This window comes from Lampris incognitus, chromosome 3 (genome assembly GCF_029633865.1).
Source record: "Lampris incognitus isolate fLamInc1 chromosome 3, fLamInc1.hap2, whole genome shotgun sequence".
Lineage (NCBI taxonomy): Eukaryota > Metazoa > Chordata > Actinopteri > Lampriformes > Lampridae > Lampris > Lampris incognitus.
The window spans coordinates 58,023,690-58,046,301 of NC_079213.1; the positions used below are offsets into that span (position 1 = coordinate 58,023,690).

At 47.9% G+C, this 22,612-nt stretch overlaps 1 protein-coding gene across 2 annotated transcripts in view; it reads right to left on the bottom strand.

The window, feature by feature from the left end:
* Positions 1–11,454, bottom strand: part of lrrc40 (leucine rich repeat containing 40) — a 174,023-nt gene extending 162,569 nt beyond the window's left edge. For both annotated transcript variants that reach the window (XM_056275813.1, XM_056275812.1), the window contains exons 1-3: positions 10,991–11,454; positions 8,250–8,431; positions 2,289–2,362 (exon numbers count right to left, since the gene is read on the bottom strand). In XM_056275813.1, coding sequence (XP_056131788.1) covers positions 2,289–2,362; positions 8,250–8,431; positions 10,991–11,132 — 398 coding nt within the window. In that variant the 5' untranslated portion in view covers positions 11,133–11,454. The remainder of the gene's footprint in view (positions 1–2,288; positions 2,363–8,249; positions 8,432–10,990) is intronic.
* Between the last annotated feature and the right edge of the window lie 11,158 nt (positions 11,455–22,612).

Consider the following 22,612-nt stretch of genomic DNA (forward strand, 5'->3'; position numbering starts at 1 on the left):
GCAAGATATTAAATTGGAAATATATAATTAGACCACCAGGAACAAATCTGGGATAATGTTTCCTTTGATCAAGAAATACAGAAAGAAAGGCAGTATTCATCAGTGCATTAGGAGGAAACTCCAGAATAATCACATCCCTTTCCCTTCAATAATATTGGCAAATGTGCAGTCTCTGAGGAACAATATTAATGAGCTGCACTCAAATATAAATTACCTTTATGAGTACAGAGATGCCTGTCTTATGACATTCACAAAAATTTGGCTCACTGACCTGGACTCGGACTTAACTTTGGGTATCAGGAGCTTTGAGGTGGCCCCTCACTGACTAGATTGGGACGATGAGGTAACAGGGAAATCACAGCAGGTTCATGGTTGTACATCAGCCAACATTAGTGTGCAAGTGAACAGCTGTGTCTACCACACATTGAATTGCTGTCTGTTTCTCTAAGGCTGTTTTTCTTCCCTAGAGAATCCTCTAAACTGTTAGTGACCATTGCTTATATACATCCCAAGGCTGATGCCAAATATGTGGCTGAAACTATGTTTAGACTGACTCAGAAGCTGCGATCCATTTCTACTGAAGCCCCAAAAGTCACACAGGGTAATTTCAACCATTGTAACTTAAAGAAAACACTGAATAATATCTATAAATGTCACCTGCTTGACATACTGGAACAAAACCTTAGACCTTTGCTATGGTTCCATTAGAGGGGTTTCCATTGCTTGACCCTCCCTTTTTGGTTGGTCTGACCATAATACTGTGCTTCTTCTGCCCACCAACAAGATAGCATAAAACATTACTTTAGAATTCTGTTTGTTAAAAATGCAGAACTAGATGTACGTACACTACCGTTCAAAAGTTTGGGATCACCCAAACAATTTCGTGTTTTCCATGAAAAGTCACACTTATTCACCACCATATGTTGTGAAATGAATAGAAAATAGAGTCAAGACATTGACAAGGTTAGAAATAATGATTTGTATTTGAAATAAGATTTTTTTTACATCAAACTTTGCTTTCGTCAAAGAATCCTCCATTTGCAGCAATTACAGCATTGCAGACCTTTGGCATTCTAGCTGTTAATTTGTTGAGGTAATCTGGAGAAATTGCACCCCACGCTTCCAGAAGCAGCTCCCACAAGTTGGATTGGTTGGATGGGCACTTCTTTGAGCAGATTGAGTTTCTGGAGCATCACATTTGTGGGGTCAATTAAACGCTCAAAATGGCCAGAAAAAGAGAACTTTCATCTGAAACTCGACAGTCTATTCTTGTTCTTAGAAATGAAGGCTATTCCATGCGAGAAATTGCTAAGAAATTGAAGATTTCCTACACCGGTGTGTACTACTCCCTTCAGAGGACAGCACAAACAGGCTCTAACAGGTACTATTTAATGAAGATGCCAGTTGGGGACCTGTGAGGCGTCTGTTTCTCAAACTAGAGACTCTAATGTACTTATCTTCTTGCTCAGTTGTGCAACGCGGCCTCCCACTTCTTTTTCTACTCTGGTTAGAGCCTGTTTGTGCTGTCCTCTGAAGGGAGTAGTACACACCGGTGTAGGAAATCTTCAATTTCTTAGCAATTTCTCGCATGGAATAGCCTTCATTTCTAAGAACAAGAATAGACTGTCGAGTTTCAGATGAAAGTTCTCTTTTTCTGGCCATTTTGAGCGTTTAATTGACCCCACAAATGTGATGCTCCAGAAACTCAATCTGCTCAAAGAAGTGCCCATCCAACCAATCCAACTTGTGGGAGCTGCTTCTGGAAGCATGGGGTGCAATTTCTCCAGATTACCTCAACAAATTAACAGCTAGAATGCCAAAGGTCTGCAATGCTGTAATTGCTGCAAATGGAGGATTCTTTGACGAAAGCAAAGTTTGATGTAAAAAAAAATCTTATTTCAAATACAAATCATTATTTCTAACCTTGTCAATGTCTTGACTCTATTTTCTATTCATTTCACAACATATGGTGGTGAATAAGTGTGACTTTTCATGGAAAACACAAAATTGTTTGGGTGATCCCAAACTTTTGAACGGTAGTGTATGTATAAAATATAGTGCAAATATGAGCTAATATTAAGCAGGCGTATGAGCAACACATTGTGGACACCATCCCTGACTAGCTTTACAGAAATCTTTTTAGTTAGACTTATAAAACTCTATTTTATCTAGTTCTCCATGAATGCAATGTAATATGCAGTGATCATCAAGATTCAGTTTACTGTAAATATCCAGAAATTAACAACAGGTAGATTTGTGTGTGCCTGTATGCATGCATCCATCTTTACCTGAGTCGTAGTTGCTGTAGCTGCTTCAGTTCTTCCAGAGAACTGGGTAAAGTGCTCAGTTGGTTGTCATGAAGCTGAAGAATAAAAATAAACAAACTTTCATTTCATTTCAACTTCTCATAACTGCTTCCCTGAGGGTGTGTGCAAATGCGTGCAGATACCAGTAATTAATACATCGCTTTATTAGCAATACCATGCTTATTAAACTGGGTCATTACTTATTTTCTTAATCAGGAAATGTTTTAGTTAATTAGGGGTCCAAGCACTAAGAGCTGGAATCCTATATTTAGGAGTTCAAGCATGTTGTTTTGCAACCCTATTGTTTTTGTTTGGATCGTTGGGAGCCCAAGCACAAAGTGCTGGAACCCTATTGTTACTGTTAGGGTTTTTATTAGGGGTCCAACCATGTAGTAAGCACGTAGAAACTCCATTGTTACTGTTAGGATTTTTATTAGGGGTCCAAGGACGTAGTAATCACATAGAAAAACTATTGTTATCGTTAGGATTATCATTCTCATAGGGTTCCCTGAACCCCTATCTATTGAAATTGTTCTGACAATATTTTTTCTCTTCAAAAACTATATGAATCTCAGAGACTGCACTTCCCACAGGGATCACATTTTGTACACAAGTGCACATCACGCATATGTACCTTATTTTCCACAGCCATACATTTTAGCACTAGCTTGCCAAACATTTCCCCTACACCCAAAATTCTGTCCATAGAGGCCATGCCTTTTCTGACTAGATTTTTCTGCAATTTGTAAAATTTTCTTCCAAAAGTCTTTTTGCTTCTCCTCCTACAAACTAGGCCCAATCTTTTACCAAATGTGGTACAAATGATCTTCACAGTCCCCCAATAATTTGATTGTGCTCAATGTTTTGATATAACAAATCATCAAGCCACAGCAATCTAATGAATCTTTGGGTAAGACCTTGATGCTGCATGATCAACATTAGCAATAGCTGGCGCTAAAGCCCCATTTGTTTGGTCAGCTTGATGTTCAGCCTGCTGTTGCTGGTATTACTGCTGAACACCTCGGCTGCTACCATAGGCACATTCCAAAGGTGCTCAACAGGTGAATTCCATCCTGCACCTGGTGAGTTGGTACAGTCAGCAGCTGCCAACACCGAAACCCCAGCTGGTGGTTAAGTAACAAAAAAACAAAAAACAAAAAAAAATCTCAAAATCTGAGCTCTGTCTTGACATTGTTCTGCCACTAAATTAACATGGGTTTTGGAAAGAAATTGAGATTAAAGCTGTGCAACTTCTTCCTCATTCAATGCACAATCATGACACCAAAACACAAAGCCTTGTGGCAATCTTCTCCTGGATCGCCACCTTGCCGTGGCGGAGAAGCTTGCTTGTAACAATGTTCCCAAGAGCTATACCATCTGGAGCTTGGCTAATGATAGGGTCACCCAAGGCGGATAGCCATACCACATGTACCCTGGCTCTGCCAAATGACGGAAGCTGAGCAGGTCTGGGCTTGACTAGTACTTGGATGGGAGACCTCACGAGAAAACTGAGTTGCTGCCGGAAGTAGTGTTGGTGGGCCAGTAGGGGGCAGTCTTCCCTCTGGTCCTAATAAAAACAACAAATATCAAAATCCTAATGCCCCAGTGCAGTGACAGCGGACACTATGCTGTAGGAGATGCCATCCTTCACATGAGATGTTAAACCAAGGTCCTGACTCACTGTGGTCACTAAAGATGCCATGGCATTTATCACTAGAAGTAGGGGGTTCCCCGGTGTCCTGGCAAAATTCCCAACCTGGCTCTCTCCATCTGGCCACCTAATCATCCCCTATGTAATTGACTCAATGATTCCTCCCTCTCAAACTGATGTGTAGTGAGCGTTCCGCTGCAAAATGGCTGCCATGCATCACCCAGGTGGTGCTACACATTGTTGGTGGTTGAGGTGAGTTACCCCCTTCAATATGAAGCGCTCTGGGTGTCTACAAAAGAGCTATATAAATGTAATGATTATTATTATTGTTATTATAATTATATTATGTTACTCAGTTAGTCATCTCATAAGATTTATTTTCATTCTGATCATCTACTAATAGTATAGGAGCTCATCTTGCTAGTATGTAGTTAGGAATATCATTTGGATGAGTATTTAATGTGGTAGAATGATTACTGTTTAATCATATGTTCTCTTGGTGTTTTATGCAATACCATATAATAAACTTTCCATGTTTAGAATCACTATTGAGGGACTATGGTGGTGGCCATCACAGGATGGACAAGTTGATGGCCGAGATCAGACAGGAGTCTCCATGAACTATGGTGTTTGTGGATGACATTGTGATCTGTAGCGAGAGTAGGGTGCAGGCTGAAGAGAGCCTGGAGAGGTGGAGGTATGCACTGGAGAGAAGAAGAATGAAAGTCAGTAGGAGCAAGACAGAATACATGTGTGTGAACAAGAGAGAGGACAGTGGAATGGTGAGGATGCAAGGAGTAGAGGTGGCGAAGGAGGATGAGTTTAAATACTTGGGGTCAACTGTTTAAAGTAACTGGGAGTGCAGAAGAGGTGAATAATAAAGTGCAGGCAGGGTGAAATGGGAGGAGAAGAGTTTTAGGAGTGCTTTGCAACAAAAAGGTACCAGCAAGATTAAAAGGGAAGGTTTACAAGATGACAGTGAGACCAACCATGTTGTATGGATTGGAGAGGGGGGCACTGTTTGGAGGTGGAGTTGGAGGTGGCAGAGATGAAGATGCTATGATTTTCATTGGGAGTGACGAAGAAGGACAGGATTAGGAATGAGTATATTAGAGGGACAGCTCAGGTTGGACGGTTTGGAGACCAACCAAGGCGTGGCATTGAGATGGTTTGGACATGTATGGAGGAGAGATGCTGGGTATATTAGGAGAAGGATGGAGATGATGGAGGTGGCAAGCAAGCGGAAAAGAGAAAGGCCAGAGAAGGTTTGTGGATGTGGTGAGGGAGGACAAGCACGTGGTTGGTGTAACAGAGGAAGATGCAAAGGACAGGAAGAGATGGAAGTGGATGATTCACTGTGGCGACTCCTAACGGGAGCCAGAAGTTGGTCCACCCAAGGATTGGGTCCCCCAGCACAAACGGAGAAATATAATGTATGCTGTTAAGTGCCAGGAGGATTGCCATTATTTGTACATCAGGGAAACCAAACAGATGCTGGCCAAGAGGATGGCACAACAACACATCAGGCCAGGACTCCACAGTCTACAACCATCTACAGGCCAGTGGCCACTCTTTCACAGATGAGGATGTGCATATCCTTGATAGGGAGGAACGCTGGTTTGAACAGCAAATCAAAGAGGCCACCTATGTGAAGAGAGAATGACCATCCCTGAACCGGGGAGGGCGGGGGGGGGGATTAAGAGTACATCTGTTGCCATCTTAGAATGCTATGATTGCAATTGCAATCATAGCATTCTCCAATCCTTTGTGAATAGTACACATGGCCATTGAAACTAGTTAATCGTCACACCTATTTGCATATGAAAATAATTGTTGTTTCGGTCGCTATGCAACTGGGCTGTTTATAAGGTTGAGGGATACCTGCAGTCAGTTGAGACTGACAAAGTCATCAGGGAAACCAAATGGTGAACAGTGTGAGGATGAATGATGAAACGTTTCTCCCACTAATCATTGCATTTGGATTTATCTGACAATGTTAAGCATTCATTTGAATGACAGCCCGCAGAAAGAAAGTTTTTATATCTTGGTTGTTTTGGGGTACAGTACTCTGTAGCACCTACCAGAAGGGAGGAGTTGGAACAGGTTGTGACCAGGGTGTGATGGGGCTGCAGTGATGTTGCCTGCCCGTTTTCTGACTCTGGAGGTTTATAAGTCCTGAATGGAGGGCAGGTTAGAATCAATGATTTTCTCTGCAGACCTATTTGTCCATTTTAGTCTGTCCCTGTCTTGTTTGGAGGCCGATCTAAACCAGACAGTGATGGATGTGCAGAGGACAGACTGGATTATTGCAGTGTAGAACTGAATCAGCAGCTCCTGAAGCAGGTTGAACTTCCTGAGCTGGCAGAGAAAGTACATCCTCTGCTGGGCTTTTTTGATGATTGTGTCTATGTTGGATGCCTACCCTATGTCCTGGGAGACTGTGGAACCCAGAAATCTGTAGGTTTTCACCACAGACACCGATCTGTTGAGTATGGGGGGGGGAGTGTTGGGGGGCTCCTCCTGAAGTCCATCTCCACTGTTTTTGAGCATGTTGAGCTCCAGGCTGTTATGGCCACACCAGAGGCCAGCTGATCAGCCTCCCATCTATATACAGACTTGTCACCATCCTGGATAAAGCCATGGATAGTTGTGTCGTCCGCAAACTTCAGGAGTTTAACAGACGAGTCACCTGAGGTGCAGTCATTTGTGCAGAGGGAGAAGAGTAGCGGGGACAGCACACATCCCTGGGGGTGGCGCCAGTGCTGATTGTCTGGGTGCTGAATGTGATTTTCCCCAGCCTCATCAGCTGCCTCCTGTCTTGTCAGGAAGATTTTAATCAACTGGCAGATGGGGCCTGGAACAGTGAGCCAGGTGAGCTTTACGTGGACAATATCTGGGAGAATCGTGTTGAACGCTGAGCTGAAGTCCACATACTGGTCTCTTGCGCATGTCCCTGAGGAATCGAGGTGTTGGAAGATGTAGTGCAATCCTATGTTGACTGCATCCTCCACTGACCTGTTTGCTTGGTAAGTAAACAGCAAGAGGTCGAGCGGGGGGCCTATGATTTCCTTCAGGTGGGCCAACACCAGTCTCTCGAAGGATTTCATGGCCAAAGACATTAGTGCAATGGGCCTGTAGTCATTTAATCCTGTGATACGGGGTTTCTTTGGGACCGGGATGATAGTGGCACTCTTGAAGGAGGGGACTTCACGCAACTCTAGTGATCTATTGGAGATCAGTGTGAAAATGGGGGCCAGCTGGTCAGCACAGACTTTCAGATAGGAGGGTGAGACGTCACCCGGGCCTGGTTGCCTTCTTGGTTTTCTGTCCCTGGAAGAGCTGCCACACGTCCTCAACACAGATCCTGAGTGCAGATGGGGGTTTGGGGGGAAAGGGAGAGTGGCTGGCAGGGAGTGCAATTGTTTGGGTGTTGTGGCCAGAGAGAGGGAGGGGTGTGAAAGTTTGCTTTTCAAACCTGCAGTAAAACCCATTTAGATCTTCAGCAAGTTGATGGTTCCCTGCAGTGTGGGGGATGATCTCCTGTAGTTGGTAATGTCTTTCCATCCTCTCCGGACTGATGCTGGGTCGTTGGCAGGAAACCTGTTTATCAACTTTTCAGAGTAGCACTTATTTGCCACTCTGATCTCCTTTGTAATTTACCATAACATATCACATAAAGCATCACGTCAACAGACAACCACAGACAATTACACCACAACACATACGGCGCATAGCAATTTCACAGCAACACATGTACAGAGATCATCTAAGGAGAAATGTGCAAAATATCACAAAGACGCCAGGTGTGCAAATTCAGCTTATCAATGGTTGAGCAGACAAAGGAGGCCCCAAATCTCTTTGTCCTGTATGAAGGAACTCTGTACCCTTGACCTGAAGGTAGGAACTCACACTCCCTCTGTAGGGGGTGGTCCAGACAGTCTCAGATGTCATAGGCTTTCCTTAGCACCTGCCTGTTGCAAATTTCTATGAACTGGGCCTGATTCCTCTAGATGACTTTACTGGCCACTCTGACAAGGTTCTGACAAGTACATTCCCTGATAACAGTTGCAAAAGACCTTGGAAAGTAAGACCACCAAATATTTCTGAGACGCACCAAACTTTCATGCCATTTCCATCCCCTTTCTATCCATCTATCCATCCAACTCTACAAGCTTATAACAAGAACATTATGGAACTCTACTCATTATTGCCGTAGGTTTCACATCTTTGAAGAAATTGCATATTTTGCTTGGACCCCGTCTATTACAACATCTAGCAATATCTTCACTTACATCAAGTGTAGTGAGTCCAGGCAGTAGTCTGATGTCTTCAGAAAGTGTTGTCAGCTGATTGGATGCCAGCAGCAGTTTAACAAGGTCAGTTTGTTCCCACCAGCGATCGGATCCTCCAAACGACAGATTCTGATTAGCTTCTTCTGGTGTGTCAATGTTCAGACGATACACATTCTGAGGGACTGAGTGAGAATACTCAAGTTACACAAATACTGACAAGCCAAGAACAGCAAAATGACTAAAGATGACTTAAGCACTTGTGGAAGTATATTTTTATTTTTCCATTTGATTGCCCTGATATTTGTTTATGCACAAGAAACTCAAACAATTTAATGTATTGCAATTCAAATCACCATCGCTTGTTTTAATTCATTTCTGATTGTAAAGCTGCAACCTGCAACACCTTCCATTAACAAATCGTTATCTTATCTATGTGGACCATGGAGTCAGGCTGTAATACTGTCATCTTCACCATGGTTGAAGACACACTTCAATCTACAAATACCAATATTACATTTTTTTAAAACTGGGTAGGATGAACACTGGTGCAACGGCAAACACATATGTGAAGGAAGCACTCCAGCAGGAAAAAAGATTGAAAAGTGATGCCAAAGTGGCAATGCCTCTGTCAGACAGACAATCAATATGACTGAAGAACAATGTGATGATGTAGTCTGAATAAGTTTGGAATGCTTGCTTTAAGCTCTAGTCAAAGGATCACATTTTAACAAGGGTGTGGACTATTTCCTGAAGATCTAACTGCACATGAGCTGCAACAGCTGCTACAATTTGTTTGTAGTCCGAAAAGACTTCTCTCTGGCTCCTACATCCAGCTATACTGAAATGCAGTCCTAATGTAATATTGATTGACTGTTCAACATAATCACCACATGTCATTACATTTCAAATGGATTGAATAAAGCAAAAATCTTAGGGATTCCAGCTTTAATTCGATGCCACTTTCATCATCCCCTTGATTCAATAGCAGCTCCTGTATATCAAACAAATAGCCCTGCCCACCGGTGTAGTGTACTTACCGATGTTTAAAATCACATGACCAGAATAGTGTGGCTGATTTATCCAAAGACCGAATGAAGACTACCTCGGCACCCATTCAATTTGACAGCAGACATTACTACTACTACTTTCAGCTGCTCCCCTTAGGGGGCGCCACAGCGGATCATCCATTTCCATCTCTTCCTGTCCTCTACATCTTCCTCTGTCACACCAGCTACCTGCATGTCCTCCCTCACCACATCCATAAACCTCCTCTTTGGCCTTCCTCTTCTCCTCTTCCCTGGCAGCTCCATATTCAGCATCCTTCTCCCAATATACCCAGCATCTCTCCTCCACACATGTCCAAACCATCTCAATCTTGCCTCTCTTGCTTTGTCTCCAAACTGTCCAACCTGAGCTGTCCCTCTAATATACTCGTTCCTAATCCTGTCCTTCTTCATCACTCCCAATTAAAATTTTAGCATCTTCAACTCTGCCACCTCCAGCTCCACCTCCTGTCTTTTCATCAGTGCCAGTGTCTCCAAACCATACAACATAGCTGGTCTCACAACCATCTTGTAAACCTTCCCTTTAACTCTTGCTGGTACCCTTCTGTCACAAATCACTCCTGACACTCTTCTCCACCCACTCCACCCTGCCTGCACTCTCTTCTTCACCTCTCTCCTGCACTCCCCGTTACTTTGGACAGTTGACCCCAAGTATTTAAACTCATTCACCTCTGTCACCTCTACTCCTTGCATCCTTATCTTCTGTTACCAATACCCATGCTACCAGTGTTCTTATCTTGTGTTACACATGCTACCAGTGTTCTTATCTTGTGTTACCCACACTACCAGTGTTCTTATCTTGTGTTACCCATGCTACCAGTGTCCTTATCTTGTGTTACCCATGCTACCAGTGTTCTTATCTTGTGTTACCCATGCTACCAGTGTCCTTATCTTGTGTTACCCATGCTACCAGTGTTCTTAACTGTGCTGCCCAGTAGTAGTGTTTGAGGTAGGGTAAATTAAGACCCCCCTTTGTTATTTACTCTTGTTATGGTTCTAGCAAAGCTTTTTTAAATTTTATTTTGTTTGTTTTTGAAAAAGCACAGGCTGATGGAGCAATCTAGTGACACATGTCACAAAAACAGGTTTGATAAAGTTGAAGTGGAACTTGCGTTTGTTATTTGCACAAGATACATTTCTGAAAGAAAAGTGAAAATAATGTTCATGTCTTGATGTTATTCAAATAAAGTTAAACTTGGCCCATTTTGTCACCATTTTGTTGGGGCGGTTTGGATAACGGACGGATGGATGGATGGACAGATGGATGGACGGATGGCGGGGGGGCATGACAGGAAAAGTTTGAGAACCACTGCTGTAGGGCTAGGTTACTGTGGTCCACACGTCTTGTCATTACGGTATGCTAAATTACAAATAATAATGACAGCAATTCTCTAATGATAATAACAACAATGACAATAATAATGATAAAGTAACACAACCACGTATCGTTAAACACACGTTCGAAAACAGTCGAACCCCAATCGGAAAAACAGCGGACCACTCCCTGGTTTAGCTAGTTTAGCTAAGGCTAGTTTTATTCAGCATAGTTAGAAGAAAGCTGAGCAGGTTCTCTGCGGGTCTGTGGTGTCGGGGTGTGCAGGGGGAACCGTGGCTGTGGTGGTTCAGCAAAGAAAGGTAGATCTAGTAGTAAAGCCTGACTGGTGTTTCTAACTTTACCCTCTGTCAGCCCGCGTCCCGTCAGGTTGAGCTGACCGCTCTTCCTCGCCGCCTTCAGCAGCCCGGCCGGAACTGTGGGCTGTGTGTCCGCCCTGAACCCGGACAACGAATCCGTTTTACCCCCTCTTTTAAACCGAGACATGATTAAATGCCCCAAAACGTGGTTCCACGGTGGTTAGTTTATGACCCAGGAAGACCCAGGACACCGCGCCGCAAAACCGTTTCCGGTTCGACTTTTCAGAATAAAAACATGGACAGTTTGAGTACGCGCTAATGCTGCGTTCCGTTCAATGTTGGAGGTCGGGTTTAAGTTAAAAGGTCCGACGTCCGACGTAAAGGCGTTCCAGGTGCACGACGCCAAACGTCAACAAAAAAACGACACGTGGCTGACCGTGACAAACTACTTCCCCGCGATTTGCCCCGAGTTCAGACTTCACAGGTCGGAGCTCTGCCTTGCAGTGGCGTTCCACTGTACTTTTTCTAGGAGGAGCTCGGAAATTCTCAACTTCCCAGTTGTCTGGAACGCAGCATCAGTCGTTTAGCGAAGCAGGCAAATGATTCCGCTTCCGGTTTGCTGGGCAGCAGACCCGCGTCTCCTCAGAATGAAAAACAAGTAGACGGGGGACGCTGAACATGGAGAGACAAGTCATGGTTGCAGAGGAGATAATGCAACAGTTGTTTTTTTCTTCAAACGTTTTGCTCCCTGTAAAGAAATTAGAGATTATATGATAGACGATGTCAAGATAAACACAAAAATAGTTATAGATTTGCGTCACCTACGTGATACAGCGCAGCCAAGGTGAGGAGTGTGCCCGTTTTGGGAACCTCAGAACTGCACCTCTGCTCTTCGCAGATGATGTGGTTTGGTTGGCTTCATCAGAACAGGACCTCCAGCGCACTGGGGCGGTTTGCAGCTGAGCGTGAAATGGCTGGGATGAGAGTCAGCACCTCCAAGTCTGAGGCCATGGTTCTCTACCGGGAAATGGTGGCTTGCTCCCTCCGGGTTGGGGATAATAATAATAATAATAATTTTATTTATATAGCACCTTTCTAAAACAATGTTACAAAGTGCTTCACAAAAAAACAAAACATAAAACCAGACAAGGTAGGAATAAGAGTAAGATCAAATAAGAGTAAAATTAAAAACAGTAAAAATAAAAACAAATATCAAACATTTGTAAACGCTTATGAAAGCGTTTACAAATGTTTGAGTTGAGGATGAGTTGTTGCCTCAAGTGAAGGAGTTCCAGTATCTCGGGGTCTTGTTCCCGAGTGAGGGTAGGATGTTGCGGGACATTGACAGGCGGATTGGTGCAGCATCAGCAGTAATGTGGACGTTGTACCGGACCGTTGTGGTGAAGAAGGAGCTGAGCCAGAAGGCCAAGCTCTCAATTTACCAGTCAATCTTCGTCCCAGCCCTCACCTACGGTCATGAGCTTTGGGTAGTGACCGAAGGGTGAGATCGCGGATACAAGCGGCTGAAACGAGTTTCCTCCGTAGGGTGTCTGGGCTCAGCCTTAGAGATAGGGTGAGGAGCTCGGACATCCGGAGGGAGCTTGGAGGAGAGCCGCTGCTCCTTCACGTCGAAAGGAGCCAGTTGAGATGGTTCGGGCATCTGATCAGGATGCCTCCTGGGCACCTTCCTTTGTAGGTTTACCGGGCACGGCCAACTGGGAGGAGACCCCAGGGTAGACCCAGAACTCACTGGAGGGACTACATGTCCAATCTGGCCTGGGAACGCCTTGGGATCCCCCAGGAGGAGCTGGAGGGCGTTGCTGGGGAGAGGGATGTCTGGAGTGCCCTACTTAGCTTACTACCACCACGACCCGACCCCGGAGAAGTGGCTGAAGATGAATGAATGCATCACGTAGGAATTTGGAGAAATTTTGAAATAAGTTTTATTGAATTTAACATGTTTAATCACATAATTAGGAAATATATAAATTGGGAAATAATTAGGAAATAAAGGACTAGGAATAAGTATATTAGAGGGGCAGTTCAGGTTGGACGGTTTGGAGACAAAGCAAAAGAGACAAGATTGAGATGGTTTGGACATGTGTGGAGGAGAGATGCTGGGTATATTGGGAGAAGGATGCTGAATATGGAGCTGCCAGGGAAGAGGAGAAGAGGAAGGCCAAAGAGGAGGTTTATGATGTGGTGAGGGAGGACATGCAGGTGGCTGGTGTGACAGAGGAAGACGCAGAAGATAGGAAGAGATGGAAAAGGATGACCCGCTGTGGCGAACCCTAACGGGAGCAGCTTAAAGTAGTAGTAGTAGAAGTAGTAGTAGTAGTAGTAGAATCGCATAGTGATGCTGACACGTTGTGTTAGTTCAACTGACCTTGAAATGTTTTGCAGCAAATTTTTGGTTTGTACTCAGCATCTGGTGCCTCTCGTGTCAGCGTCCAACAATAGTCGGTCAGCATTGATGGATTCCAGTTGCCCTGATGCCTCTTTTCCATGGTCACCATGTCCTGGTGAAACCTTTCACCATGTTCGTCACTGACTGCACCAAGATCAGCAGGGAAGAAGTTCAAGTGTGCTGCAGAACATAAATTTTCACTGACATCAAGAATCAGGAACACTTTATTTGTCATTTCACCTCATGTACTTACACACATGAAATGAAATGAAATGCCGTTTCCCCCAGCCCACAGCAGTGCAGCGTACAGACAAAAACACATTCAAGAACTACAAGAACATAAATACCCAAACTAACACATATATCCAAACTATAAAAAAAAATCACTGTCCAAGGGAACAAACGCCAGCCAGCATGACTGTCGGAAGCACCGGTCTGCATGGGATTAGCAGTTAGCCTAGCCTGCCCGGTCCTGTCAAACCGCCCTCCGTGTTTCCTCCTTGGGCGCAGCTCCAGGCAGGGGCCACAGTCCCTGTGGCAACCAGACGAAGCCGACCAAGCCCTCCTGGCCAGACACCCTTGACACACCTCCCCGCACTCCACAAGACGACATCAAAAACATCACAGTCAACGCCAGGTGAGGCCGCCATCAGACCGCCCTCGGTGCTATTGGAACTGCCGGTCTGCATGGGCTAGCAGTTAGCTTAGCCTGCCCCGCTTCTGCATCCTGTCAGACCGCCCTCGGTGTTACCCCCTCGGGTGCAGCTCCGGGCAAGGCCGCGGTCCCTGGGCCCAAAATGCAGTAGACCAAGCTCTCACAGCCGATCCAGCGCCAGCTCTCCCAACCAACAAACAAAGACAAAAACTTAGACGTGGACAAAGACACTGTTTCAACGGTATTGGGTGAGGCCGCCGCAAATGTGAATTTGCGTCAACATGTTACACTTCATGGTTTTGTGTGCTTTAAACATGTTGTCAAGCAGCTCAGTGTAGTTTGGTGCTCTGTAGTTGCCAAGAAAATTCTCAACAGTCTTAAATGCCTTCCATGCTGTTTTCTCTGCCCTACTAGCAGATCTTCTAACTCCCTGTCGTTGAGGACCTGTCTGATCTGTGGACCAACAAAAATGCCTTCATTCATCTTGGCATCAGTTATTATGGAAACATCTGTCTCAGATAGTGAAATCCATCACCTTCTTTGTTCATTGCTTTCACAAAATGTTTCATCAATCCGAGTTTTATATGAAGAGGAGGCATAAATATCTTTGTTGGGTGGACGAGTGGTTTATATGCCTCACTTTTCTGCCCTGGAACGAAATGCTTACGGAGCGCCTAGTTCCTTTTAATGTAATGTGACTCTTTGGCATGGCTATCCCATTCACAAAGGAAACAAGAGTACTTTGTATATCTGAGCTATATTCCTAGTAGCAGTGTCAATACTTTTACATCACCACATATGTTCCAGTCATAATTGTTGTACTGTATGTGTTTCAACAAGTTCCATGTTATTGTAGGTTTCTTCCATGTGTACTGCATAGCCGGTGGGTACTGAAGGGTAGTCATTGCCATTGTGTAACAGGACAGCGTTCAGGCTTAAGTTTGATGAAAGTATAAAGAGACGTAATTGTTGTGAGTCATGCACACAACCCAAAGCCATGAACAATCCATTAGTATCAGTGCAGAAACAAAGGTTGTCAACCTGCGTAAAGAAATTTGTCAAATGTTCTTGATGGTTCCAGAAATATAGAAATGTTTGTACCTGGTGACAGCCAACCCCATCCTTGCCATCTTGAACCAAGTAGTTCTGCTTTAGCTTTTGACAAATCTAAGTCCCTGACCAGGTCATTTAATCCTGGCTGTTATCAGATGAGGATAACCAGGCATAAAGGGGTCAACATCTGGATCAGTGTCGTTTTCCACATTTGGTTCATGTGTTGTGGCATCCTCATCTGCCTCGACGCCGTATCATTGGAACTGCAAATGGCATCCGAGTACCTCTGAGCCAAGCTCTCAGGTTGACTGCACATTGTAAAGTTTTGAAATAATAACTCAGATACCATGAAGCTGCATTTTGGAATCTTTAGTGAAACATTTGTACAACGACAACGGTATATCTGCTAGTGTATCTGCTAGCCATGGCATACTAACACTCCTCTCTCACTCTCCTACTTCCGGGCTTAACACTTAATTTAGAGCGCCCCCTAGAGCGCCCACTTGTGACCAGAATAAACATTAAAACTAACACCAGGAACATTACTAAACATTACAACCCTCCTTTCCTTACATTTTTTTAAACAATAACTATTAACCAGTCCAACTCAAACTTTCTCTTGCATTAATAGCTTTTAGTCAGTTCACTTTAAAGTCAGTGAGGTATGACGGGGGTCTTCTGTTTATCCTGACTGGGTATGTCTGAACAGGTGACTGTGGCCCAGGGGGGTTAGGAGGTAAGGGGTCTAGGAGTTGTTCAGGGTGGATTTCGGTCCAGTCCATGCCTTTCGTTGTCTGAAATGTCATGAGAGATATGTGATACTCGTGCAGGTTGGCGTGACACATAGTGACCCTGCGGCCATAACGGCTGCGCTTCACAGGAGGGGACACAGATGGGGCCGAAACCCGGGCCATAGGCGGGGCCAAAGCAGGAACAGAGGCAGGTGCCGGGGCCGACCTAGGAGGGCGCCCCCGCCGCGGGGGTAGGGCCAATTGCATTGGCTCCCCAATGTCCAAGTGAGCGGGCTTGAGACGGTCTATAGTGACCCGCTCCGGCCTGCCCCCCATGTCCACCACAAAGTTCTTATCCCCCGCCTCCAGGACGCGGAAGGGCCCGTCGTATGGGGGCTGCAGCGGGGACCGATGGCTGTCGTGCCTAATGAAGACGTACCTCGCCGATGGCAGATCCTTGGGGACGTAGGACCGGGGGAGGCAGTGTTGAGACATCGGAACGGGAGCGAAGGCACCGGCAGCGCTCCGGGACGCACTGAGGTGAGAGGCGGCCGACCAGGGAGCCGTAGCATCCGGAAGAAACTCCCCCAGAACCCGCAGGGGCTGGCCATACACCAGCTCAGCGGAGGAGGTCTGGAGGTCTTCCTTCGGGGCCGAACGCAGGCCGAGCATGACCCACGGGAGCCGGTCCATCCAGTCGCAGCCAGTGAGGCTTGCCCGCAGAGCGGCTTTCATGTCCCGATGGAATCGCTCACAAAGTCCGTTGCTCTGCGGGTTGTACGCCGTAGTGCGGTGGATCTTCACCCCCAGGTGCTCAGCGACCGCCGTCCAGAGCTCCGAGGTAATCTGGGAGCCCCGGTCACTCGTGATGTCACCAGGCGTGCCGAAACGGGCCACCCAGCAGCCGATGAACGCCCGTGCTACCTCTGCTGCCGTCGTGGAGGACAAGGGAATAGCCTCTGGCCACCTGGTGGCCCTGTCCACAATAGTGAGGAGGAACATATAACCACGGGAGGGGGGCAGGGGACCCACCAGGTCAACATTGACGTGGTCAAACCGCCTCTCTGGAACCACAAACGGCGCCAAAGGGGCCTTGGTATGGCGGTGCACCTTGGCGCGTTGGCACGCCACACACGAGCCGGCCCAGGCTCTAACATCCTTACGGAGCCCAGGCCAAACGAACTTGACGCTCACCAGCTTGGTCGAGGCCTTCACTCCCGGGTGGGAAAGGCCGTGGACGGTGTCGAAAACTCGGCGCCGCCAGGAAGTAGGCACCAGGGGGCGCGGTTGACCGGTGGAGATGTCACAGAGGAGGGTGGTGTTGGCCGCGTCGAACGTCACGTCCTCCAGCCGTAGCGCCGTAGGGGTCGACCGGTAGTCTTGAACGGTCGCGTCCTTGGCTTGGTCCGCTGCCATAGCGGCGTAGTCGAGTCCCAAGTGAACGGCGTTAACAACCGCCCGTGAAAGGCAGTCGGCGACAAAGTTATCCTTGCCCGACACGTGTTGTATGTCCGTGGTAAACTCGGAAACCGCCGCGAGATGGCGCTGCTGACGCCCAGACCACGGTTCTGAGGTTTTGGCCATACAGAACGTCAGCGGTTTGTGGTCCACGAAAGCGGTGAACTGTCGGCCCTCCAATAGGAACCTAAAGTGTCTGGTTGCGAGGAAGAGACCCAGTAGTTCCCTATCAAAGGTGCTGTATTTGCGCTCGCTCTCACGGAGTTGTTTACTGAAGAACGCCAACGGCTGCCAGCCCCCCCCACCCACTGCTCACACACGGCCCCCACGGCGTAGTCGGAGGCATCCGTTGTAAGGGCTATGGGGGCGGCAGGCGACGGGTGAGCTAGCAGCGCAGCGTTGGCCAGCGCGGTCTCGGCGGCCACAAAAGCCTCGTCCATCCCCGAAGACCAGTCCAGCTCGTCCTTAGACTTCTTACCCCGCAGGGCCTCATACAGGGGACGCATGATGTGGGCGGCACGGGGAAGGAAACGGTTATAAAAGTTCACCATGCACAGGAATTCCTGCAGCGACTGTACAGTGCGGGGGCAGGGGAACATGGTGACAGCCTCAACCCTGGCAGGGAGGGGAACGGCCCCCTGTGGAGTGATGTGGTGCCCGAGGAAGGTGATGGACGACTCCCCGAACTGACACTTAGCTGGGTTGATGATGAGGCCGTGTTCGCTGAGCCTGTCGAACAGCTGTCTGAGGTGCGTCATGTGTTCCTCCGCCGACGCGCTGGCCACGAGGATGTCGTCTAAGTACACAAACAAAAATGGCATGTCGCGGAGCACAGAATCCATAAGGCGCTGAAACGTCTGCGCCGCCCCTTTAAGACCGAAAGGCATACGTAAGAACTCAAAGAGCCCAAAGGGTGTGATGACAGCCGTTTTTGGGACATCCAGTGGGTGGACCGGCACTTGGTGATACCCCCGCACTAAGTCGATTTTGGAATAGATGGCAGCGCCCGCCAGGTGGGTAGAGAAATCTTGTATGTGCGGTATGGGGTACCGGTCGGGGGTCGTGGCATTGTTTAGGCGACGGTAGTCCCCACACGGGCGCCAACCCCCGTCGGCCTTAGTAACCATGTGAAGAGGGGAAGCCCACGGGCTGTCAGAACGGCGGACAATGCCGAGGCGCTCCATAGTTGAAAACTCCTCCCTGGCTATTGCGAGCTTGGCCGAGTCGAGGCGTCGGGCCCGGGCGTAAACTGGGGGGCCCACTGTGGTGATATGATGTTCCACGCCGTGCTTGGCCACCGCCGAGGAGAAGGTGGGTGTGGTGAGCTCGGGGAAATTGGCGAGCAGGCGTTGGTATGGATCCCCGGTGGAGAGTGTGTTAGCGAGGCACAGCGCTCCAGCCCCCCCAAGCGTGCAGGGGTATGGCGCAAAAGAGACGGCATCAATCACGCGACAGTTTTTAACATCCACCAGCAGGTTGAAAGCACACAGGAAATCCGCACCTAGGAGCGGGGTGGATACAGCAGCCATCACAAAGTCCCAGCCGAAACGTCAGCCGCCAAAACACACGTCCACATGTCTGATACCGTACGTCCGAATGGACGTGCCGTTGGCGGCGTCCATCTGGGGGCCGTGACTGTCGGTCATCGTGTCCACAGCTTGTGCTGGTAGTATGCTGCGTTGAGCGCCAGAGTCAACCAGCAGCTGTTGCAAGTGTAGGTGCATATAAATAACAGACAGAGTCGGGCTGTGTCGCTTAGTAACATGTATTCACCGGCTGTGCCCATAACGCAACTGAGGCATGTTACACAGGGCAAGTATACATCAATCAGTGCCCCCAGGGGGAGCTGTTGACTACATAACATTACCCTACAACATCTCCCTTCCTTTCGTAGAATACAATACTAAATAATATAATGGATAGTATTAGCCATTAGAACATTAGTGCTCATATCCCAATATTAAATAGTGCAATGGAAATAGTGCATAGAGAAGGAACAGCAAGTCAGTATCAACCAAAACCTCTGCAGAACAATAACGACAAAATGGTAGCATCAGAACATCCACAAGACCACTGAATAAGAACATTAGAAGTGAACATCACAGTTTTTGTTTCGTTTTTAAAAAAAAAACATTTTTAATGTCCACAGTCCAGTGTGTGTGTGTGTGTGTGTGTGCGTGTGAGCGTGTGTGTGTCAATCTCAGTACAGTGTATGACCTAGAGGTCAAGTCTTTCTGGAGGCTTAATCTGCCTCCTGCTCCGGGAGAAGGCCGGGCCCTGTAACTCACGGCATGGTGTGGTCACAGCCTGTGGGGGAGATGGCGGCGACCTCGGGGCTGACGACCTTGGAGACATTACAGGGCTGCTGACGACTTCCTCCATGCTGCCCCCGCTCACATGGCCCCCTTCAGCTGCACACGCGCCCACAGGCTGCTCCGGTGGCCGTTCTGTGTGGGCTGACAGCTGTGGAGGGGCAACCTCTGCTGGTCGGAGATCAACCCTGTTGCGACGGTACGTGGTTCCCTCCACGTTGACGAGATAGGACCGCGGTCCCACCTGCTGCAGGCATACTCCTCTCCTCCATTGACCTGTCCTGTCACCCGGGATTGGTTTCATCCTGACAGGCTGGCCGATGTTTAGCTCTGGCAGATCCCTCGCAGTTCTGTCATATGTCAACTTCGCTGGCTGATGCTTCACCCTCAGCTTGTCTGTGACCTCAGTGATGATCTGAGGTGCTAGCAGCTGGTCGGCCACAGGGAGAAGAGTTCTCAGCCTCCGTGACATCAGCCGTTGTGCTGGGCTGCAGCGTATGTCCTCAGTGGGCGTGTTTCTCCAGTGTAGAAAAGCCTTCCAGGGGTCTTCGTCGGCCCGGTCTGCTTTTCTGCATAGGCCTTTCACAATCTTCACTGCAGACTCTGCTTTGCCGTTAGCATTTGGGTGTCTCGGGGAGGACATGACATGTTCGAAGCCCCACTCCCTCACAAACGCCCGAAACTCTCCACAATCAAACTGACCTCTGCAGTCGGAAATGACCTGGTCAGGGATACCGTACCGTGCAAACTGCGCCTTGCACCTTCGGATGGTCGTTTCTGCCGACAGGTCTGGGAGTAGATCAATCTCCAAGAAGTCTGAATAGTGATCCACCATGAGCAGGAAGTCCTGCCTTGCGTAGCTGAACAAGTCCATGCTCACCAGCTGCCAGGGACGTGTGGGGAGTGGGTGTGACATCATAGTCTCTTTTTGTTGCTCGTGTGCATACTCGTTACACACTGAGCACTGCTGCATAGTCTTTGATTTCCCCCTGCATATTTGGCCAGTAGAGAGTATCCCGGGCCCGTCTATAACAAGCCTCACCCCCCACGTGGTTGTAGTGGATCCGTTTCAGCATCTCAGGACGCATAGCTTTCGGAATGATGACATGCTGGCTCCTAAAAAGCACACCGTCCTTGTAATGAATGAAAGATGTTATTATTTTGAAGGTCCTGTCACGTGTTTAACTTGACCTACTCACGAGTGTACGTGCAGTGCGTGTGACGTATACAGGAAGTTAGACGCGCATGTTATGAAGGTTGTATGTTGGATGAACGCTAGTAAAAGCTACACAGTTAAGAACCTACGAAGTCGGCTCATTCTTGAATTATTCTTATGTCAGTAAGACAAGGCGTTTACGGACATTACAGTCCTGTGCGCTTATTTCATCTCTGATGGCCCAGTATTCTCTGATGGCTACGGGGCTCTCCTCTTTGTGTTCTGGCCATCCCTCCAGCACGACCAACTTGAGTGTTTGAAGACGCACATCCTCCTCTGTGTGTTTTCGAATCTGTGCGAGGCGTTGGCTGGTGACGTTTAGATAGTCTGCTTGCTGAATGGCTGCCGTGTCGTACTGCACCTGCTGCATGCTGCAGACCATTTCACGTCTGTACTGAGTGTCCGTTCTCTGTGGCGGGGTGGTGGCTCTGCTGAGCGTGTCACTGATGTACATTTCAGGGCCTGGCTTGTACATCACCGTGAGGCAGTAGTTCTGAAGTGTGAGGAGCATGCTTTGAAGGCGCTTTGGTGCACTGAGAAGGGGCTTAGTGAAGATTGACACCAGCGGGCGGTGGTCGGTCTCTGCAGTCACATCACCCCTCCCATATAGGTAGTAGTGGAAGCGTTGACAAGCGAATACGATGCTCAGGCACTCCTTCTCAATCTGTGCATAGTTTTGCTCCATCTGGTTCAGCGCGCGGGAGGCGAACGCGACCGGCTGTCCCCCCTGAAGCAGGCAGCAGCCCAAACCGGTCTGACTGGAGTCGCTCTGTATGGTGACTGGCTTGCTGACATCATAGTAACGTAGTACTGGCACCGCCGTGACCAGCGTTTTGATTTCTTTCATAGCAGCATCATGTTTGGGCAACCAGTGCCACAGCACACCTTTGTCCAGCAACCTTCTCAGCGGTTCACACACCTCTGACAAGCGGGGCATGAACCTCGATAAATAGTTAACGAAGCCGACACACCGCTGAACGCCTTTTGCATCCGTGGGGTTTGGCATGTCCAGGACTGCCCTGACCTTCTCGGGATCAGCTTTGAGGCCCTCCGCCGACAGTATGTGGCCGTGGAAGCGGACCTCCCTCACACGAAACTGTAGCTTTTTTATGCTCAGCCTCAGCTTCACTTCCCTGCATCTGTCCATCAGAGCAATGAGGTTTGCGTCGTGGTTGCGAACGGCTTCCTCCTGCGTGTCCCCACAGCCAACTATGAGGATGTCATCGGCTATGGGCTCAATTCCTTTCAAACCGGCCAGCAGCTCATGTTGTTTCCTCTAGTACAGCTCTGGTGCGACTGACACGCCAAAAGGGAGCTTCAGCCATCGCTTTCTACCCCACGGCGTCCAGAATGTTGTCATCAGGCTGCTCTCCTCATCAAGGCGACACTGCAAGAATGCGTCGCGCGCATCCACCAGGGTGAAGATACGTGCCTTAGGCAGCTTGTACAGCACGTCATCTAAAGTGGGCATGAGGTAATGGGACCTTTTCAGGGCTCGGTTAAGTGGCTTGGGGTCGATGCAAAGCCTCAATTTGTCTGGCTTCTTCACTGTGACCAGATTGCTAATCCAGTCTGTGGGCTGAGTGACTGTGGTTAAGTGTCCATCCTTTTCATATTGGTCCAGCTGCGCCTTAACAGCTGCCTTGAGGGCCACCGGGACATTTCTTGGTGCGCACTGGACAGGGGCCACAGTGCTATCCACCTCGAAGTGAACATCACCCGGCAGTGACTCGACTGGGCTGGTGAACACGTCATTGTAAGTGTTAATGAGACAGCCTTTGGTTAGCTCACCTGTCTTGCAGTGCTCCACTTTATTCAGCTCTTCGGGAATGGTG